The sequence below is a fragment of the Notolepis coatsorum genome (genome assembly GCF_963971535.1).
Source record: "Notolepis coatsorum genome assembly, chromosome: 18".
In the NCBI taxonomy this organism is placed as follows: domain Eukaryota; kingdom Metazoa; phylum Chordata; class Actinopteri; order Aulopiformes; family Paralepididae; genus Notolepis; species Notolepis coatsorum.
In genome coordinates, this window is record NC_140182.1 from 18,065,541 (window position 1) to 18,080,769 (window position 15,229).

At 45.1% G+C, this 15,229-nt stretch overlaps 1 protein-coding gene across 1 annotated transcript in view; it reads right to left on the reverse strand.

Annotated features, from left to right (window-relative positions):
• Positions 1–15,229, reverse strand: part of cftr (CF transmembrane conductance regulator) — a 70,050-nt gene that overhangs the window by 20,873 nt on the left and 33,948 nt on the right. Inside the window, 7 exon segments of the mRNA XM_084334678.1 lie at positions 2,076–2,303; positions 7,781–7,931; positions 9,341–9,420; positions 11,286–11,572; positions 13,334–13,371; positions 13,485–13,613; positions 14,199–14,994. Coding sequence (XP_084190804.1) covers positions 2,076–2,303; positions 7,781–7,931; positions 9,341–9,420; positions 11,286–11,572; positions 13,334–13,371; positions 13,485–13,613; positions 14,199–14,994 — 1,709 coding nt within the window.

Below are 15,229 nucleotides of genomic sequence, written 5' to 3' on the forward strand. Positions count from 1 at the left end.
GTCTCCTACAGCGGAGGACGTTGTACCGTAAGCACGTCCTCATGCGGGAATATCTTTTGAGGATCTCCGACGTTGGTTAGACATATAAAGCTCCTCCTTATTGGAGCACATAATCCTCATGCTATATAGTGGGTCATAAATATGTCCCCCCCCCCCCCCAATGAATGTAGGATGTATGGCATGTACACATACGTTTTATGTCATCTCTTTTCAGGATGTGTGTGAGTCACAAGTGCTTTCATGCAGTTGGTGGTTTTCATTGAGATCGATGTGCCAATAGATAACGCTAGCGTTTACGTTAGGTAGTCCACAAAATTCGAAACTGAAACTCTGACTGCCCAACCAGAAGTCTGCAAATCATGTTATGAATTCTCAAAACGCAACCGAGTAACACTAGCTGGTTATGATGCGCTGATTAATGCTGATTGATTTCAATGGTGAAATCCTTTCGCCGCAATATATCGTGCTGCTTTATGATTGGTAAACAAACAGCTCATCCCTCACACATCATCAGGGGCGGACCTTCCTACAGGTGATAATGAGCCAAAAAACTAAAACGGTCGGTCGGTCTGAGCCTCAGCTTTAGGTGTTCACAGTCAGAACATGCTAGAGCGCTGTGCATTGATGGGTCAAGTGTTTATAGAATTGAGCGTTGAGGAAAGAAAGACTAACGTTAGAGAACTATGAAGAGGCAAAAGCCATAAAAAAAATAAAATTACAAAAAATAAAAAAAATTACAAAATGAGTGGTGAATCTCGCCTAGGGCGCCAAATGTGCTAGGTCCGCCCCTGCTATCATCACTGTGTATTGTATGAATTGTCAGGTCAGTCCTCTCTGGCCATGAGAAGACTCTCTGCACGGGCTGATCGGCCCTATAGTTTGCGAGATATTGCACGGATGCACAGACGCTACCAAATGCATACTGTCCTCGGCGAGGCTCCGCCTTCCGCAGACATAATAAGAATACGTTTATAAAACGAGTAGAGAACATAGTGAAGGAACCATCTGAGCCTAGAACAGATATTGTGCCCCCGGGCTGTGAGAGTTGGGGGGGGGGGATTGATGATTGCTTTGAGTCTACCTCCATTCCTGTGGATTTAAACCTTGGATTGTTTCCGTTTTTTTGGACAAACGTCACTGACCTGGAGAGAGTGAATCTTTTTACATTTCTTTGACTGGAAGAAACCTTTTTTGGATTTCACTTCAGTTTGGATTTTATCTGGTTCTGCAGGACATCGTCTGCTGTGCTGATCTCTTGGTCTGATGACTCATATCTTTCTAGGAAAACACCTGCAGTTTTCCCTTTCATGATTTATTAAAGAAGGCTTCCATTGTGAACGTTGACTAAATAACCTCCCCCTTGTTTTGTATTGCCAAACACCTCAGCCTCTCTGACCACCAACACAGGAGCCCCCCCCAGGGCTGTGTCCTGAGCCCCCCCCCTCTACTCCCTGTATGGCGATTATGTTGGCAGATGACACAACAGTGATAGGCCTGATCACCAACAATGACGAAATGGCCTACAGGGAAGAAATTGACAACCTGGCACAGTGGTGCTGGGTGAGCAACCTCTCCCTCAACGTTGACAAGACCAAGGAGCTGGTGGTCATGGACTACAGTACTGCTGTGGAGAGAGTCAGCAGCTTCAAGTTCCTCTGTGTTCACATCACCCAGATCCTACAGGCTTCTACAGAGACACAACCGAGAGCATCCTGACTGGACGCTTCTACAGAGACACAACCGAGAGCATCCTGATTGGATGCTTCTACAGAGACACAACCGAGAGCATCCTGACTGGACGCTTCTACAGAGACACAACCCCAGAGCATCCTGACTGGATGCATCACCTCCTGGTTGTGAGGGTTGTGCGAACAGCTCCCCTCCATCCAGGATATATACAACAGACAGTGTGTCAGCAAAGCCTGCAGGATTATTAAGGACCCCCAACCGCCCCAACCACAAACTGTTTCAGCTGTTGCCCTCCGGCTGTTGCCCTCCGGCAAACAGTACCACACGATTCATCTCACACTGACGGAAGATTCCTTCACCCATCATATATACGAATTGTGACTCACGGTTGGTTCCCACGGCGATGAAGGCAGCGGCGGTGAAGAAGAAGACGAAGATGATGTCACAGCGGAAGAGGAACCAGCGCAGCGTGGCCAGGTAGTGGAACCAGGTGGCGGTGTGTGTGTTCAGCGCCTTGTGGAAGAGCGTCTCGAAGTAGCTCTGACGACCAAACGCCCGGATGGTCCACAGGCCCTTCAGAGAGATGATGAGGTGAGAGAAGATGGGGCTACGTGCTGGGGGAAAGAGAGGGGGGTTGGGGGGGGATGGAGAATTTGAATTGAATTTAAAAAGTAACTTTATTGAAATGATAAAAAAGGAGACAGAAATAGGTAAGTAGGACAGTATTTGTTTATGAATATACTGCAGCATCGGAAGTATTAGTAGTAGTAGTAGTAGTAATAATAATAATAATAATAATAATAATAATAGTAGTAGTAGTAGTAGTAGTAGTAGTAGTAGTAGTAGTAGTAGTAGTAGTAGTAGTAGTAGTAGTAGTAGTAGTAGTAGTAGTAGTAGTAGTAGTAGTAATAATAGTAGTAGTAATAGTAGTAATAGTAGCAGTAAGAGTAGTGGGAATAGTAGTAGTAGTAATAGTAATAGTAGTAGTAGTAGCAGCAGTATCAGTAGTAGTAGCAGTAGTAGTAGTAGTAGTAGTAGTAGTAGTAGTAGTAGTAGTAGTAGTAGTAGTAGTAGTAGTAGTAGTAGTAGTAGTAGTAGCAGCAGCAGTAGCAGTAATAGTAGTGGTGATAATAATAATAGTAGTAGTAGTAGTAGTAGTAGTAGTAGTAGTAGTAGTAGTAGTAGTAGTAGTAGTAGTAGTAGTAGTAGTAGTAGTAGTAGTAGTAGTAGTAGTAACAGTAGTGGTAATAATAGTAGTAGTAGTAGTAGTTGTAGTACTACTACTAGAAGAGATAGACAGAAATGAAGGTGGGAATGAAAGGAGGCAGGGAGAGAGAGAGAGAGAGAGAGAGAGAGAGAGAGAGAGAGAGAGAGAGAGAGAGAGAGAGAGAGAGAGAGAGAGAGAGAGAGAGAGAATGAATGAATGAATGAATGAATGAATGAATGAATGAATGAATGAAAACTTTATTTAACAGATTGCAGAATGGGTACAATACAGTACGGCTCAATACACACAATTGTTAAGGGGATGCAGACCAGAGAAAGACATTTGATGGGTCCCCCATTTTCAATTCATAGTGAAATTAATAATAATAATACAGAGTAATCGATTCATAAGACTGACATCAACTCCACAAACAAACAATATTAAACTGTATAAAACAGAACATCGCTGTATTACACAGCTGAACCTGAACCTGGACACTCCCTTCTGACTCAAAACAACAAGATTCCACTTCAACCTCAAAGCAAAGTGTTGTTTCACTTTCACCTGATAACTTCCAGTAACATATACGTAGGCTATGACATGCCATTTTTCCAAGGCAAGAGTTTCCACTTATCAAAAACACAAGCAATGAGACCTGTTTTGAGATGGTTTCGCCATTGTTTTGTTTTGATTGCAACTCATCTCTTTATAAAGTACAGGTAACCCACAGTCACCTCAAACAGGAAGTGGTGTGAACAGAGGGAAGGAAACAATAAAGCGTATGGTCTCTCCGCTCTCTAGTGTCTCTGATGTCCAACGCGCCCCCCCTCCCTCCATTTGGATTTCGATCAGAAAGACAACAACATACTTTAGCGATGCTAATAAAACGAGGCTTACGATGTCAATATGTGAAGAATGCGCTAGCAAATACTTGACCGAATAATCCACATGCCTTCCATTGTGTGTGTGTGTGTGTGTGTGTGTGTGTGTGTGTGTGTGTGTGTGTGTGTGTGTGTGTGTGTGTGTGTGTGTGTGTCTGTGTGTGTGTGTGTGTGTGTGTGTGTGTGTGTGTGTGTGTGTGTGTGTGTGTGTGTGTGTGTGTGTGTGTGTGTGTGTGTGTGTGTGTGTGTGTGTGTGTGTTTGACACAACACTTCAGCGTCCTCGGTACGAGGCGGTGAGAGAATGATGCCAGGATGGAGGCAGAGGAAATCCCAGATGGGATTCTCTCTCTCCGACCCCGCAACGCTCTCGCCGGCTATGGAAAGACCTTGTCGCTGTCAATGAAGGTCAATGTGGGAATCGAGAGAGAGAGAGAGAGAGAGTTGGTGGAACGTCCAAGAAAAACACATATGTCTTCATCGGCACAGCAAACTGACCTCTTTTCTCATCCTCCAGGGTGTGCTACCGTTTGTACTATTAAAAAGTTCTGCCAAATTTCGCACGCGTGTGTGTATGTGTACGCGTGGGTGTATGTGTACATGTGTGTGTATGTGTACCCGTGTGTGTATGTGTACATGTGTGTGTATGTGTACACGTGTGTGTATGTGTACATGTGTGTGTATGTGTACATGTGTGTGTGTATGTGTACACGTGTGTGTGTGTGTATGTGTACATGTGTGCGCTGATAACTCTCGAACCAAATTAATTTGTGCGAGGGAGTTTATAGTTCTAGAATATGTGTGAGATCATGAGCATAATAAACAGGCTTTATTTTTAGCCTACATCATTATCACACCGATGCAACTAATGTGGTGTCGACTCTCAAAGTTCAGCCAGTTGTGTAGCGTGATGTGTGCCTGGTGCCAGTGTTGGGTGCTACCAGTGGTGGTGAAGGAGGCAATTTCCACCCTACATTGTGGGGAGTGCTTTGAGTGTCTAGAAAAGCGCTATATAAATGTAATTTTATTATTATTATTATTTATTATCTCTCACTTCCCGTTGACCTAAAGGGCCAGAGGACAGATTCAGATTGTACCAAAGACACGCCTCGCCATGGCTCATAAATCTGCCGTGACATCATCAGGTCTCTCCACAGAGCGTGGTTCTTCCACGGTCAGAGGCAGCCGGCTGTAATGTGGATGCCTTCGAGCCGTCACTGTCCTCAGCAACTAAAGTTAGCACAGCTTAGCTAGCTATCTAGCAACATCCCGGCGATGTGACAGTCCTCATATCTATCTATCTATCTATCTATCTATCTATCTATCTATCTATCTATCTATCTATCTATCTATCTATCTATCTATCTATCTATCTATCTATCTATCTATCTATCTATCTATCTATCTATCTATCTATCTATCTATCTATCTATCTATCTATCTATCTATCTATCTATCTATCTATCTATTATATCTATCTATCTATCTATCTATCTATCTATCTATCTATCTATCTATCTATCTATCTATCTATCTATCTATCTATCTATCTATCTATCTATCTATCTATCTATCTATCTATCTATCTATCTATCTATCTATCTATCTATTTATCTATCTATCAGTCCTTACATCAGCATTTTCTGCTCAAATGTGCAATAGTGCTCATTTACCTTAATTTGTCAATCTATTCTACTGCTGCTACTTTTTATTTATTTATATATTTTTTTATTATACTTTAGTACATATTTTATTGTTTGTCCACCCCATTGTTTTACTTGTCTGACTCTTTTATTGTGTGTGTATTTATGTCTGTCTATTTTAACATTTGTCAACTGTAATGTTGACTGATGAGAGCTATTGGATACCTGAATATCTCTATCTATCTATCTATCTATCTATCTATCTATCTATCTATCTATCTATCTATCTATCTATCTATCTATCTATCTATCTATCTATCTATCTATCTATCTATCTATCTATCTATCTATCTATCTATCTATCTATCTATCTATCTATCTATCTATCTATCTATCTATCTATCTATCTATCTATCTATCTATCTATCTATCTATCTATCTATCTATCTATCTATCTATCTATCTATCTATCTATCTATCTATCTATCTATCTATCTATCTATCTATCTATCTATCTATCTATCTATCTATCTATCTATCTATCTATCTATCTATCTATCTATCTATCTATCTATCTATCTATCTATCTATCTATCTATCTATCTATCTATCTATCTATCTATCTATCTATCTATCTATCTATCTATCTATCTATCTATCTATCTATCTATCTATCTATCTATCTATCTATCTATCTATCTATCTATCTATCTATCTATCTATCTATCTATCTATCTATCTATCTATCTATCTATCTATCTATCTATCTATCTATCTATCTATCTATCTATCTATCTATCTATCTATCTATCTATCTATCTATCTATCTATCTATCTATCTATCTATGAATATGAGTGGTCAATGCAATAGGCCAGGGTGGTTTTGCCAGAGAGGCAGTAGGGTAGTGACTAGAGGGCATCCGCATTACAGCAGCTACCAGTGACGACAGGAGAGGAATGTTCTGGAGGCGTCTCTGCAGCCTTACGGACGCCAGCCGCTCTCTTTTCACGCAATAAGCTCTTTACTGTAATTTCACCAGATCCCCAAGCTGGACTGGAGGTCAGCCGCCCTCTCCCCTGCCCTCTCCCCACTTCCCGTGGCCTCACACGGCCCTCTGGGGTGGCCCGTCCGTCCTCTCGGTTCATCCTCCTGCCCCACCTCCGCTGTGTTTTTGTCCATCAGCTTGACCTTTGACCCTTGGCTCGGCGCCACACACGCCCACCGTGGCAGCGTTGCCCCGCGCTGACTGATGGAGGCGGCGGCTCTGGAGCAGTCAGACTGTCTCCCCCGGTCCTTCTCTTCCTCTGCCCATCCTTCAATGGCTTTTCCTATTATGTCCAGACTCTTCCTGTAACGTATGAAAAAGATGTTTTCCCCCTCGCCGTGGCTCTCGTGTTGTCCCTTCTTCCTTTCGGTGACATTATCCGCCGAGCGTTTAGGCTTTTCTTCGTACGCGGTGTCAGAATGTGGAGAATGTTGTACTAGAGTGCGCTCTCTGCCAATTCCTCTGGAGCTTCCCTTCCTGGCGACTTGGCCGAGAGGAAGGATTATTCCACTTTAAAGTTATTCAAACTATGCCATGAGATTTTGTGTACCCTTGAACACCGACGTGCATGCACACACACACACACACACACACACACACACACACACACACACACACTCATGCACACACAAACAGCCATGTTTTCGTGCATTGTAGGAATATTCCATAGACTTACATTCATTCCCTAACTCCCTACCCTAACCTTAACCATAACAACTACGTGCTTAACCTTAACCCATATCCTAACCTTAATTTAACCTAAAAACTGGACTTTAGACGTTGACAATGCCATCATGCAGCGACACACACATGCGATGGGCGGCACACACAGAAACACAAACATGCAATTTTTGGGTCGCAGATGAAATTTCGTCTCTGCACTTGACCCATCCCGTCGTCCTTCCCCCCCCAAGGGCAGCCGGGAGCAGATAGGGGCTGCGGCGTGGGGCCGCGCCCCGGCCCGAGGACCAATCCAAGTGCTCCTGTCCGTCTTCGTCAGGGACGCGACAGCGTTAGCGATCTGTTGTGCATGTTTTTCCATTGGGTTTTATATTCTGGAGGGGAAACCCTTGCGAGCACGAGGAGAACATACAAACTCCACACAGAAAGGCCCGGGAGATACCCCACCTGGGTACCTGGCAACACGGCGACCTGGTCCCCAAGCGGGAATCGAACCCTGGACCTTCTAGCTGTGAGTCGACAGTGTTAACCACTACACCATCGCGCCGCCTTTAGGGTAACCTTACCCTAACCTTCATCATAACGACTACATGCTTGACCTTAACCCCTATCCTAACTTGAATCCCCGGGCTCACCTTCAGCCTCGAGCTGTTTGAGTTGCTGGCCTGTTCTGAGGAAGTACTTCCTGAGGACCACGAAGATGACGGCCAGGGGGATAGCAGCGATGAAGATGTACGGCCGCATGATGGACACCGTGAAGATGGCCCCCAACACGATCAGCGTCAACTGGAGAGACGGAACAACACGACAGGACCATATTATTTGCAGAATTATTGGAATTATTGGGTCTCGGGTCGCCTTAGGTCAGTGTTTCTCAAAGTGGGGGGCGCGCCCCCCAGGGGGGGCGCAGAGGCATGACAGGGGGGGCCTTGAGATTTATAAAAAAATTTGATTACAGAAAATTATCACTAAAGTGCTATCTGTTGCAGCTGCACTGTTCTCCATGAAAATACCATTTCTCAAAATCTGAAAATCATTATTTAATAAAACACAGAAAAGGATCACCAAGTTACTCTGGATAAAAAAAACCTTTACAGACAACATTGAGACAAAGCTTCCTGACACATCTCCATCCAAACTCTTGGAAGAACTCTTTGAAATCTCATCTGATACCACCTGGAGAGCTAGTTTCAGAGTGTGGTGCTGAGTACCAAGTATCTCATGATGCAGCAGTTAAGGTGTTGATACCATTCAGCCCCACATATCTGTGTGAAGCTGGCTTTTCATCCATGACAGCTCTGAAAACAAAATATAGGGCCAAGTTGAAAGGTCACGATATTGGTGTTATTTCAATAAATTTAAACATGGCCCATTTCATGACTATTTTGTTGGGGTGAGGGGGGGGGGGGGGCCCAAAATATTTTGGTCCACCAAAGGGGGGCCTGACAGAAAAAGTTTGAGAAGCACTGCCTTAGGTCACCAAAAAGCAAAACAAATCTTTCTATAGTAAACACTGTACATATTATAAGCTAAATTGTAAAATGTAAACAATGTGGTAAAGTGATTTTTTTCTAGCATTTTCTGCCTCCCAATTTCCCTCTGAGCACAGTTTTCTCAATCAAGATTTTTTTTCTCTAATTCCCCTCCCAAACATACAAACAGCTGGAAGATTGTCCAAAAAAGGAGAGCATTTCTACATGGCACGTTGGCTGAATACTAGCCCATTATGTCTGGCAGGGGGACTGCCAATGTAAAACAAGCCTTTTGGCTACAATTGGGTACATTTACATTATATTCTATAAAAATGTCCCTTAATGTACGTTGTCGCTCTCTAACAAATAAATAAACTAAACTAAACTCACACTGTTGGTTTGATTAGTCATTGTAATAAAAGTCTAGTGCAGCCGGTCTCTATAGGGATGGGAAAATATATCGGAATTCAATATATTGTGATGTGACAAATTATGCATCGTGGGGCAGAAGAAATTGTAAAAAATGTTATTCTGTCGTAGTCGTTTGTACAGAGGAGGGCGCAATCCCCATTTTATATGCAATACATTTGCTTGATGTAATGTTACGACTCCTGGGAAAAACTCCTCTGTAAACCCCTTTGCATCGTGGCTGCAACGAATCGCGAACCCATAACCGTGTATCGCATCATGCATCACGGCATCGCATCCCTCCTCGTCTCCCACCTGGATGAGGTCAAACAGCACCAGCGGCAGCATGTCGTCGATGGTCGCCATGTCCTTGGTGAACCGGTTCATGATGCGACCTGGAAGACAACAAGGACAGGGGGTGATGGAGGTGACGGAGTCAACAGAACAAACAACAAGGACGGGGGGTGATGGAGGTGACGGAGTCAACAGAACAGACAACAAGGACGGGGGATGATGGAGGTGACGGAGTCAACGGAACAGACAACAAGGACAGGGGATGATGGAGGTGACGGAGTCAACAGAACAGACAACAAGGACAGGGGATGATGGAGGTGACGGAGTCAACAGAACAGACAACAAGGACAGGGGATGATGGAGGTGACGGAGTCAACAGAACAGACAACAAGGACGGGGGGTGATGGAGGTGACGGAGTCAACAGAACAGACAACAAGGACGGGGGGTGATGGAGGTGACGGAGTCAACAGAACAGACAAGGACAGGGGGTGATGGAGGTGACGGAGTCAACAGAACAGACAAGGACAGGGGGTGATGGAGGTGACGGAGTCAACAGAACAGACAAGGACAGGGGGTGATGGAGGTGACGGAGTCAACAGAACAGACTGCGGTGAAATCAGAACGATTGGATGAAAATGATTTATCACTCAGAGGGACTTAATAATAATAATAATAATAATAATAATAATAATAATAATAATGCATTTTATTTGAAGGCGCCTTTCAAAGCACCCACGGTCACCCTACCCTTTCTGTAGGTTAACTTACAGAGTGTTAACCTACACTCTAAAATGTTAACCTTCTGTAGTGTGGTAGTGAAAGGGTTCACCTTCTGTAGTGTGGTAGTGAAAGGGTTCACCTTCTGTAGTGTGGTAGTGAAAGGGTTAACCTTCTGTAGTGTGGCAGTGAAAGGGTTAACCTTCTGTAGTGTGGTAGTGAAAGGGTTCACCTTCTGTAGTGTGGTAGTGAAAGGGTTCACCTTCTGTAGTGTGGCAGTGAAAGGGTTAACCTTCTGTAGTGTGGTAGTGAAAGGGTTCACCTTCTGTAGTGTGGTAGTGAACGGGTTCACCTTCTGTAGTGTGGTAGTGAAAGGGGTCACCTTCTGTAGTGTGGTAGTGAAAGGGTTCACCTTCTGTAGTGTGGTAGTGAAAGGGTTCACCTTCTGTAGTGTGGTAGTGAAAGGGGTCACCTTCTGTAGTGTGGTAGTGAAAGGGTTCACTTTCTGTAGTGTGGTAGTGAAAGGGTTCACCTTCTGTAGTGTGGTAGTGAAAGGGGTCACCTTCTGTAGTGTGGTAGTGAAAGGGTTCACCTTCTGTAGTGTGGTAGTGAACGGGTTCACCTTCTGTAGTGTGGTAGTGAAAGGGTTCACCTTCTGTAGTGTGGTAGTGAAAGGGTTCACCTTCTGTAGTGTGGTAGTGAAAGGGTTCACCTTCTGTAGTGTGGTAGTGAAAGGGTTCACCTTCTGTAGTGTGGTAGTGAAAGGGTTCACCTTCTGTAGTGTGGTAGTCAAAGGGTTAACCTTCTGTAGTGTGCTAGTGAAAGGGTTCACCTTCTGTAGTGTGGTAGTGAAAGGGTTAACCTTCTGTAGTGTGGTAGTGAAAGGGTTCACCTTCTGTAGTGTGGTAGTGAAAGGGTTCACCTTCTGTAGTGTGGTAGTGAAAGGGTTCACCTTCTGTAGTGTGGTAGTGAAAGGGTTAACCGTCTGTAGTGTGGTAGTGAAAGGGTTCACCTTCTGTAGTGTGGTAGTGAAAGGGTTCACCTTCTGTAGTGTGGTAGTAAGCTTTTTTTGTTGCTTATTTCCGTACACTCGACGTGACTGTGAACGAGGGAGACCTCAGTTGCCTTTCGGAGTGTAAATAAAAGGTTTGAATTTCACACCACTTTGTGTAAAAAAAAAAAAGAGAGAAAACTATTCCAAACTATCCCTTTAATAAAAGCCCAGCGTCGGCGGCGTGAGCGGCTCACCCGTCTTCATGGTGTTCAGCACGGCCATGGGGGCCCTCAGCACGGAGCTCAGCATCTGCTCGTGCAGCCGCTTGGACACGGTCAGCAGGGTGTGCACCAGCGGCAGGCCCCGGAAGAAGCCCAGCGCCAGCACGCTCTCCGAGGTGGCCACGTAGATGTAGATGATGTAGTAGGCACTGGTCGGCGTGACGATGACCGCCAGGTGGGTGGGGTTCGACGAGGCGTTGGTGTGCTGTTCGTCCACATAGTTGGGCGCCGAGGGGTTGGCCCCTTCCCTCCAGATCTTACTGGGAGAAGAGAGGGAGGGGGGGGGGGGGGGGGGGAGATTCACGTCACAGTTATTAGTCACCGCATGGAGACGTAGAGACACACTCTTGTCTCTCTTTTTTTTTTTTTTTTTTATCTTTTTCCCCCTCCATTTTCCTCCGATTTTCTCCCATCCCAATGTTAGTCGTATGCCAATTCCCAGTCCCTTCCTGGTCGCTGCGCACTTACCCCCCACAGTCAGATCATCTGGGAGAGTGGAGGCTACCACGTGCTTCCTCCGACACACGTCCAGCCAATCACCGCTTCTTTTCACCTGGCAGCGCGGATTCTCATTGAGAGGGCGTAGCGTGTGGGAGGACCACACTATCCCCCTCAAGTCCTATCCGCGCTTAGCAGGCGCCCCGACCGAACTGTAGGAGTCGCTGTTTACAACGACCCGGACCCACCCCGCCAGCTTCTCCCACCCTCTAATACAGCCAATTGTATTAGTGTGGACGGCCAGCCAAGCTGGTGACAACCCCGGAGCTGTGAGCTGGATTCGAACAGGCGAATCCACAGCTCCGGGGTTGGTGACGAACGCAATCTCCGCTCGGCCACCTAACCGCCTTCACTCTAGTCTCTCTTGAAGGTTCTACTGGTTTCACTTCTTCACGGCTTCTACAACACAAACTTTATCGTCTCCAGAGAGGGGAAATAAAAATACTAACCTTCGTACTATCTTTTACTAGTATGCACTCTGCTACCTAGGAATCCACTATACCTATACTACTACCTACTATGCTAATATTTCTTTAGATTAGATTAGAATAGATTCGATTCAAATGTATTGTCATTATACAGCGCAACTGCAGTACAACAAAAATACGTTTGGCATCCAGCCAGAGTGCAAATGTAGCAGTAGGCTAAAGTGCAACAGCAATATACCATGTACAGGATATTAAACTGGATACAAAATATACAAATGAGTACTACTGGGTGTAGTGCTAATCAGATGTATGTACAGAGTTGTAGTATAATATGTACAGTGATACAGGTGTAGAGGCCGTATGGTAGTAGTCATTCTGTCCACTCCAGCAGCATAACTAGTAAGAGTAGGGTACAGTATGTACAGATATATATAGTATCTATCTACAGATGTGTAAAAGGACTAAGTGCAGTTAAATACAGACAGGTATGGGTAGGTATATACAGTATGTGGTGAGAATTTACTAGGGCTGACCCCTATTAGTCGAATAGTCTAACGAATTGGCTAACGCTAATGGCACGCATACCAGCGAGGCTAACTGCCTAAGAAAACAGGCACAGAGGCACTGAAAGAGGATTTCACCCATCTAATGAACACACTAGACAAATATCAAGATGTATCCATCAGTGGACCAATTGCATGCTTTTGCAGAGGACAAGAAGCCTTCCGTCATCTCCTTCAGACATTAAGCACCCCCACAGCCCAAATGGAATGATAAAAAAAATAAAAAATAAAATAAATATTATACATATTTTTTTCCAAAAAATTTTTTTTGTGCTAATTTCGGCCAATCATAGTCGACTATCCAAATCCTTAGTCGGGGACAGCCCTAGAATTTACTACTATACACTCTGTAGCACCCAAGTTCGACACTGTTTGACAAATCTTACTGACCCTTAGCTGCCAGAGTTGTACCCTCCCTGCTGACTTGTACAGAATTTGTAAGTCGCTTTGGATAAAAGCGTCAGCTAATTGACTATAATGTAAATGTAGAGGTGAGTATCTTATTTCAAGAACCGTGAAATTGGGCACTTACTCTGTGATGAGGAAGATACCGAGGACTGAGCCAGCGACCTTGACGTGAGACGGGAAAAGAAAAAGTTATAATTATCATCGATTCAAGCAAACAACATACTTCATTTGCCGACAACGGAGCTCGTAATTAAATACCCAGTTCTCATTTTTACCTCGAGAGCGAACACAAACACGATGAACACAAGGACATAGACTAGGTTTCTGTTAGTGGTGACGTATCGCAGGTAAGTGTTCCACGAGGTAGTTTCAAAGATGTGGTCCCGCTCGTCTGCGAAGCATTGCTGCAAAGAGAAACATTCGTTCTTCATCAAATACAGAGGCATTTCACATCTATTTCCATATACACATTTAGCATAGCATGTGTTTAAAAGGTGTTGTAAATGGTATTTCCTTATTATTTCTTTTTAAATACATGTTAAATTAATAGCTCTACATTCTGACAGCCATCACTGATATAGAGTGTTTGGTCAGTAACATGGGTCTCCCAGTCCAATCAGGAGAGAGAACTCCACACTGCAAAAATGGTAAAAAAAAGAAAAATAAGAGATACAAATAAGCAAATGTGGCTTGGTAAGATTTCTTGAAAGAAATATATATTTAGGGTTCTCTATATCCTGATTGGATAAAGTGGGAAGGGATACCAAATAATGTATTTAGTGTTTACTGCAGAGCGGAGGGACTGGGAGACCAAAGTCACTGACCAAACACTATGGCTGTCGGAATGTAGAGTGGAATATTAACACATTATCTAAACAAAGAAATACAACTTACAGCATCTTTAACATGTTTCACTCCTGCCCTACGCAGTTTCTCTCAAACAAAAGATCAAAGCTTCCGCTACGCAGTAACCAGTAAGGCAAATTCACCTCCATGTCCTCCTCATCCACATCCTCACTGATGTCATACACACTGTCCTTGGACAGGCGCCGGGCGTAGATGTCCAGCTCCGAGGCCAGCTCGCACTGCGGCGTGATGGACAGCTTCTTCCTGAAGGACGACTGCACGTAGTCCCGGCGCCCCTGCCCCCGGGTGTCCGTGATGAACGACAGCACCGACTGCTTCCGCTGCGCGCTCAGGTGATGCAGCCCGTGGTGATACACGTTCCCCCGGGGAAGCACCTCCTCCACCTGGTCGTCCTCGGGAACCACAGAGAACCTGCGCTCCGAGAGTTCGTCAACCCCGTTCTCCATCGGGGAGGCCTGTTGGTGATTGTTGGACATCTGGTTCCCGATGAAGGAGAACTTCCGCGCGGCCGCCAGGGGGTTGAGGATGAGCGACTGTTTCCGTTTGTCCGGGAGTCCGTCCCCGCCCCCGCCCCCGGGGAGGTCCTGCGGTCCGGAGACGGTTATGGGAGGCGGGGGCTGACGGAACGACTGGCGGATGGGGTCCGGGCCTCTGAAGCCTGCCGACTCGTCCACGGACACCCTGCGGAGGGTCTCCGTGAGGACCGAGGAGCGGCGCTCTGCGTTGATGTTGTCGTAGGCATCCAGGCCCAGGAGCAGGTTGCTGAAGTCGGGCCGCTGGGCCTGGAGCTCCGAGAAGGAGCCGTAGAAGTAGCACACGCCGTTGTGCAGCAGGAGGATCTTGTCGGCCCGCTTCAGGTGGTCCAACTTGCTGGTGACCACGATGCGCGTCTTGGCGGCCATCAGTTTACAGAAGCACCTGAGTGAAGACATAGGCGAGTTCATGAAGGACCTCTTAGATGTCTGGTCTTCGATTGATTGATCGAAAACTTTATTTAACAGATTGCAGAATGGTTACAATACAGTACGGCTCAATACACACAATTGTTAAGGGGATGCAGACCAGAGAAAGACTTTCGCCTTGTTTACATCAGGGTCCCCCATTTTCAATTCATCATGACATTTCTGACATACACGACATACAGATATACAGT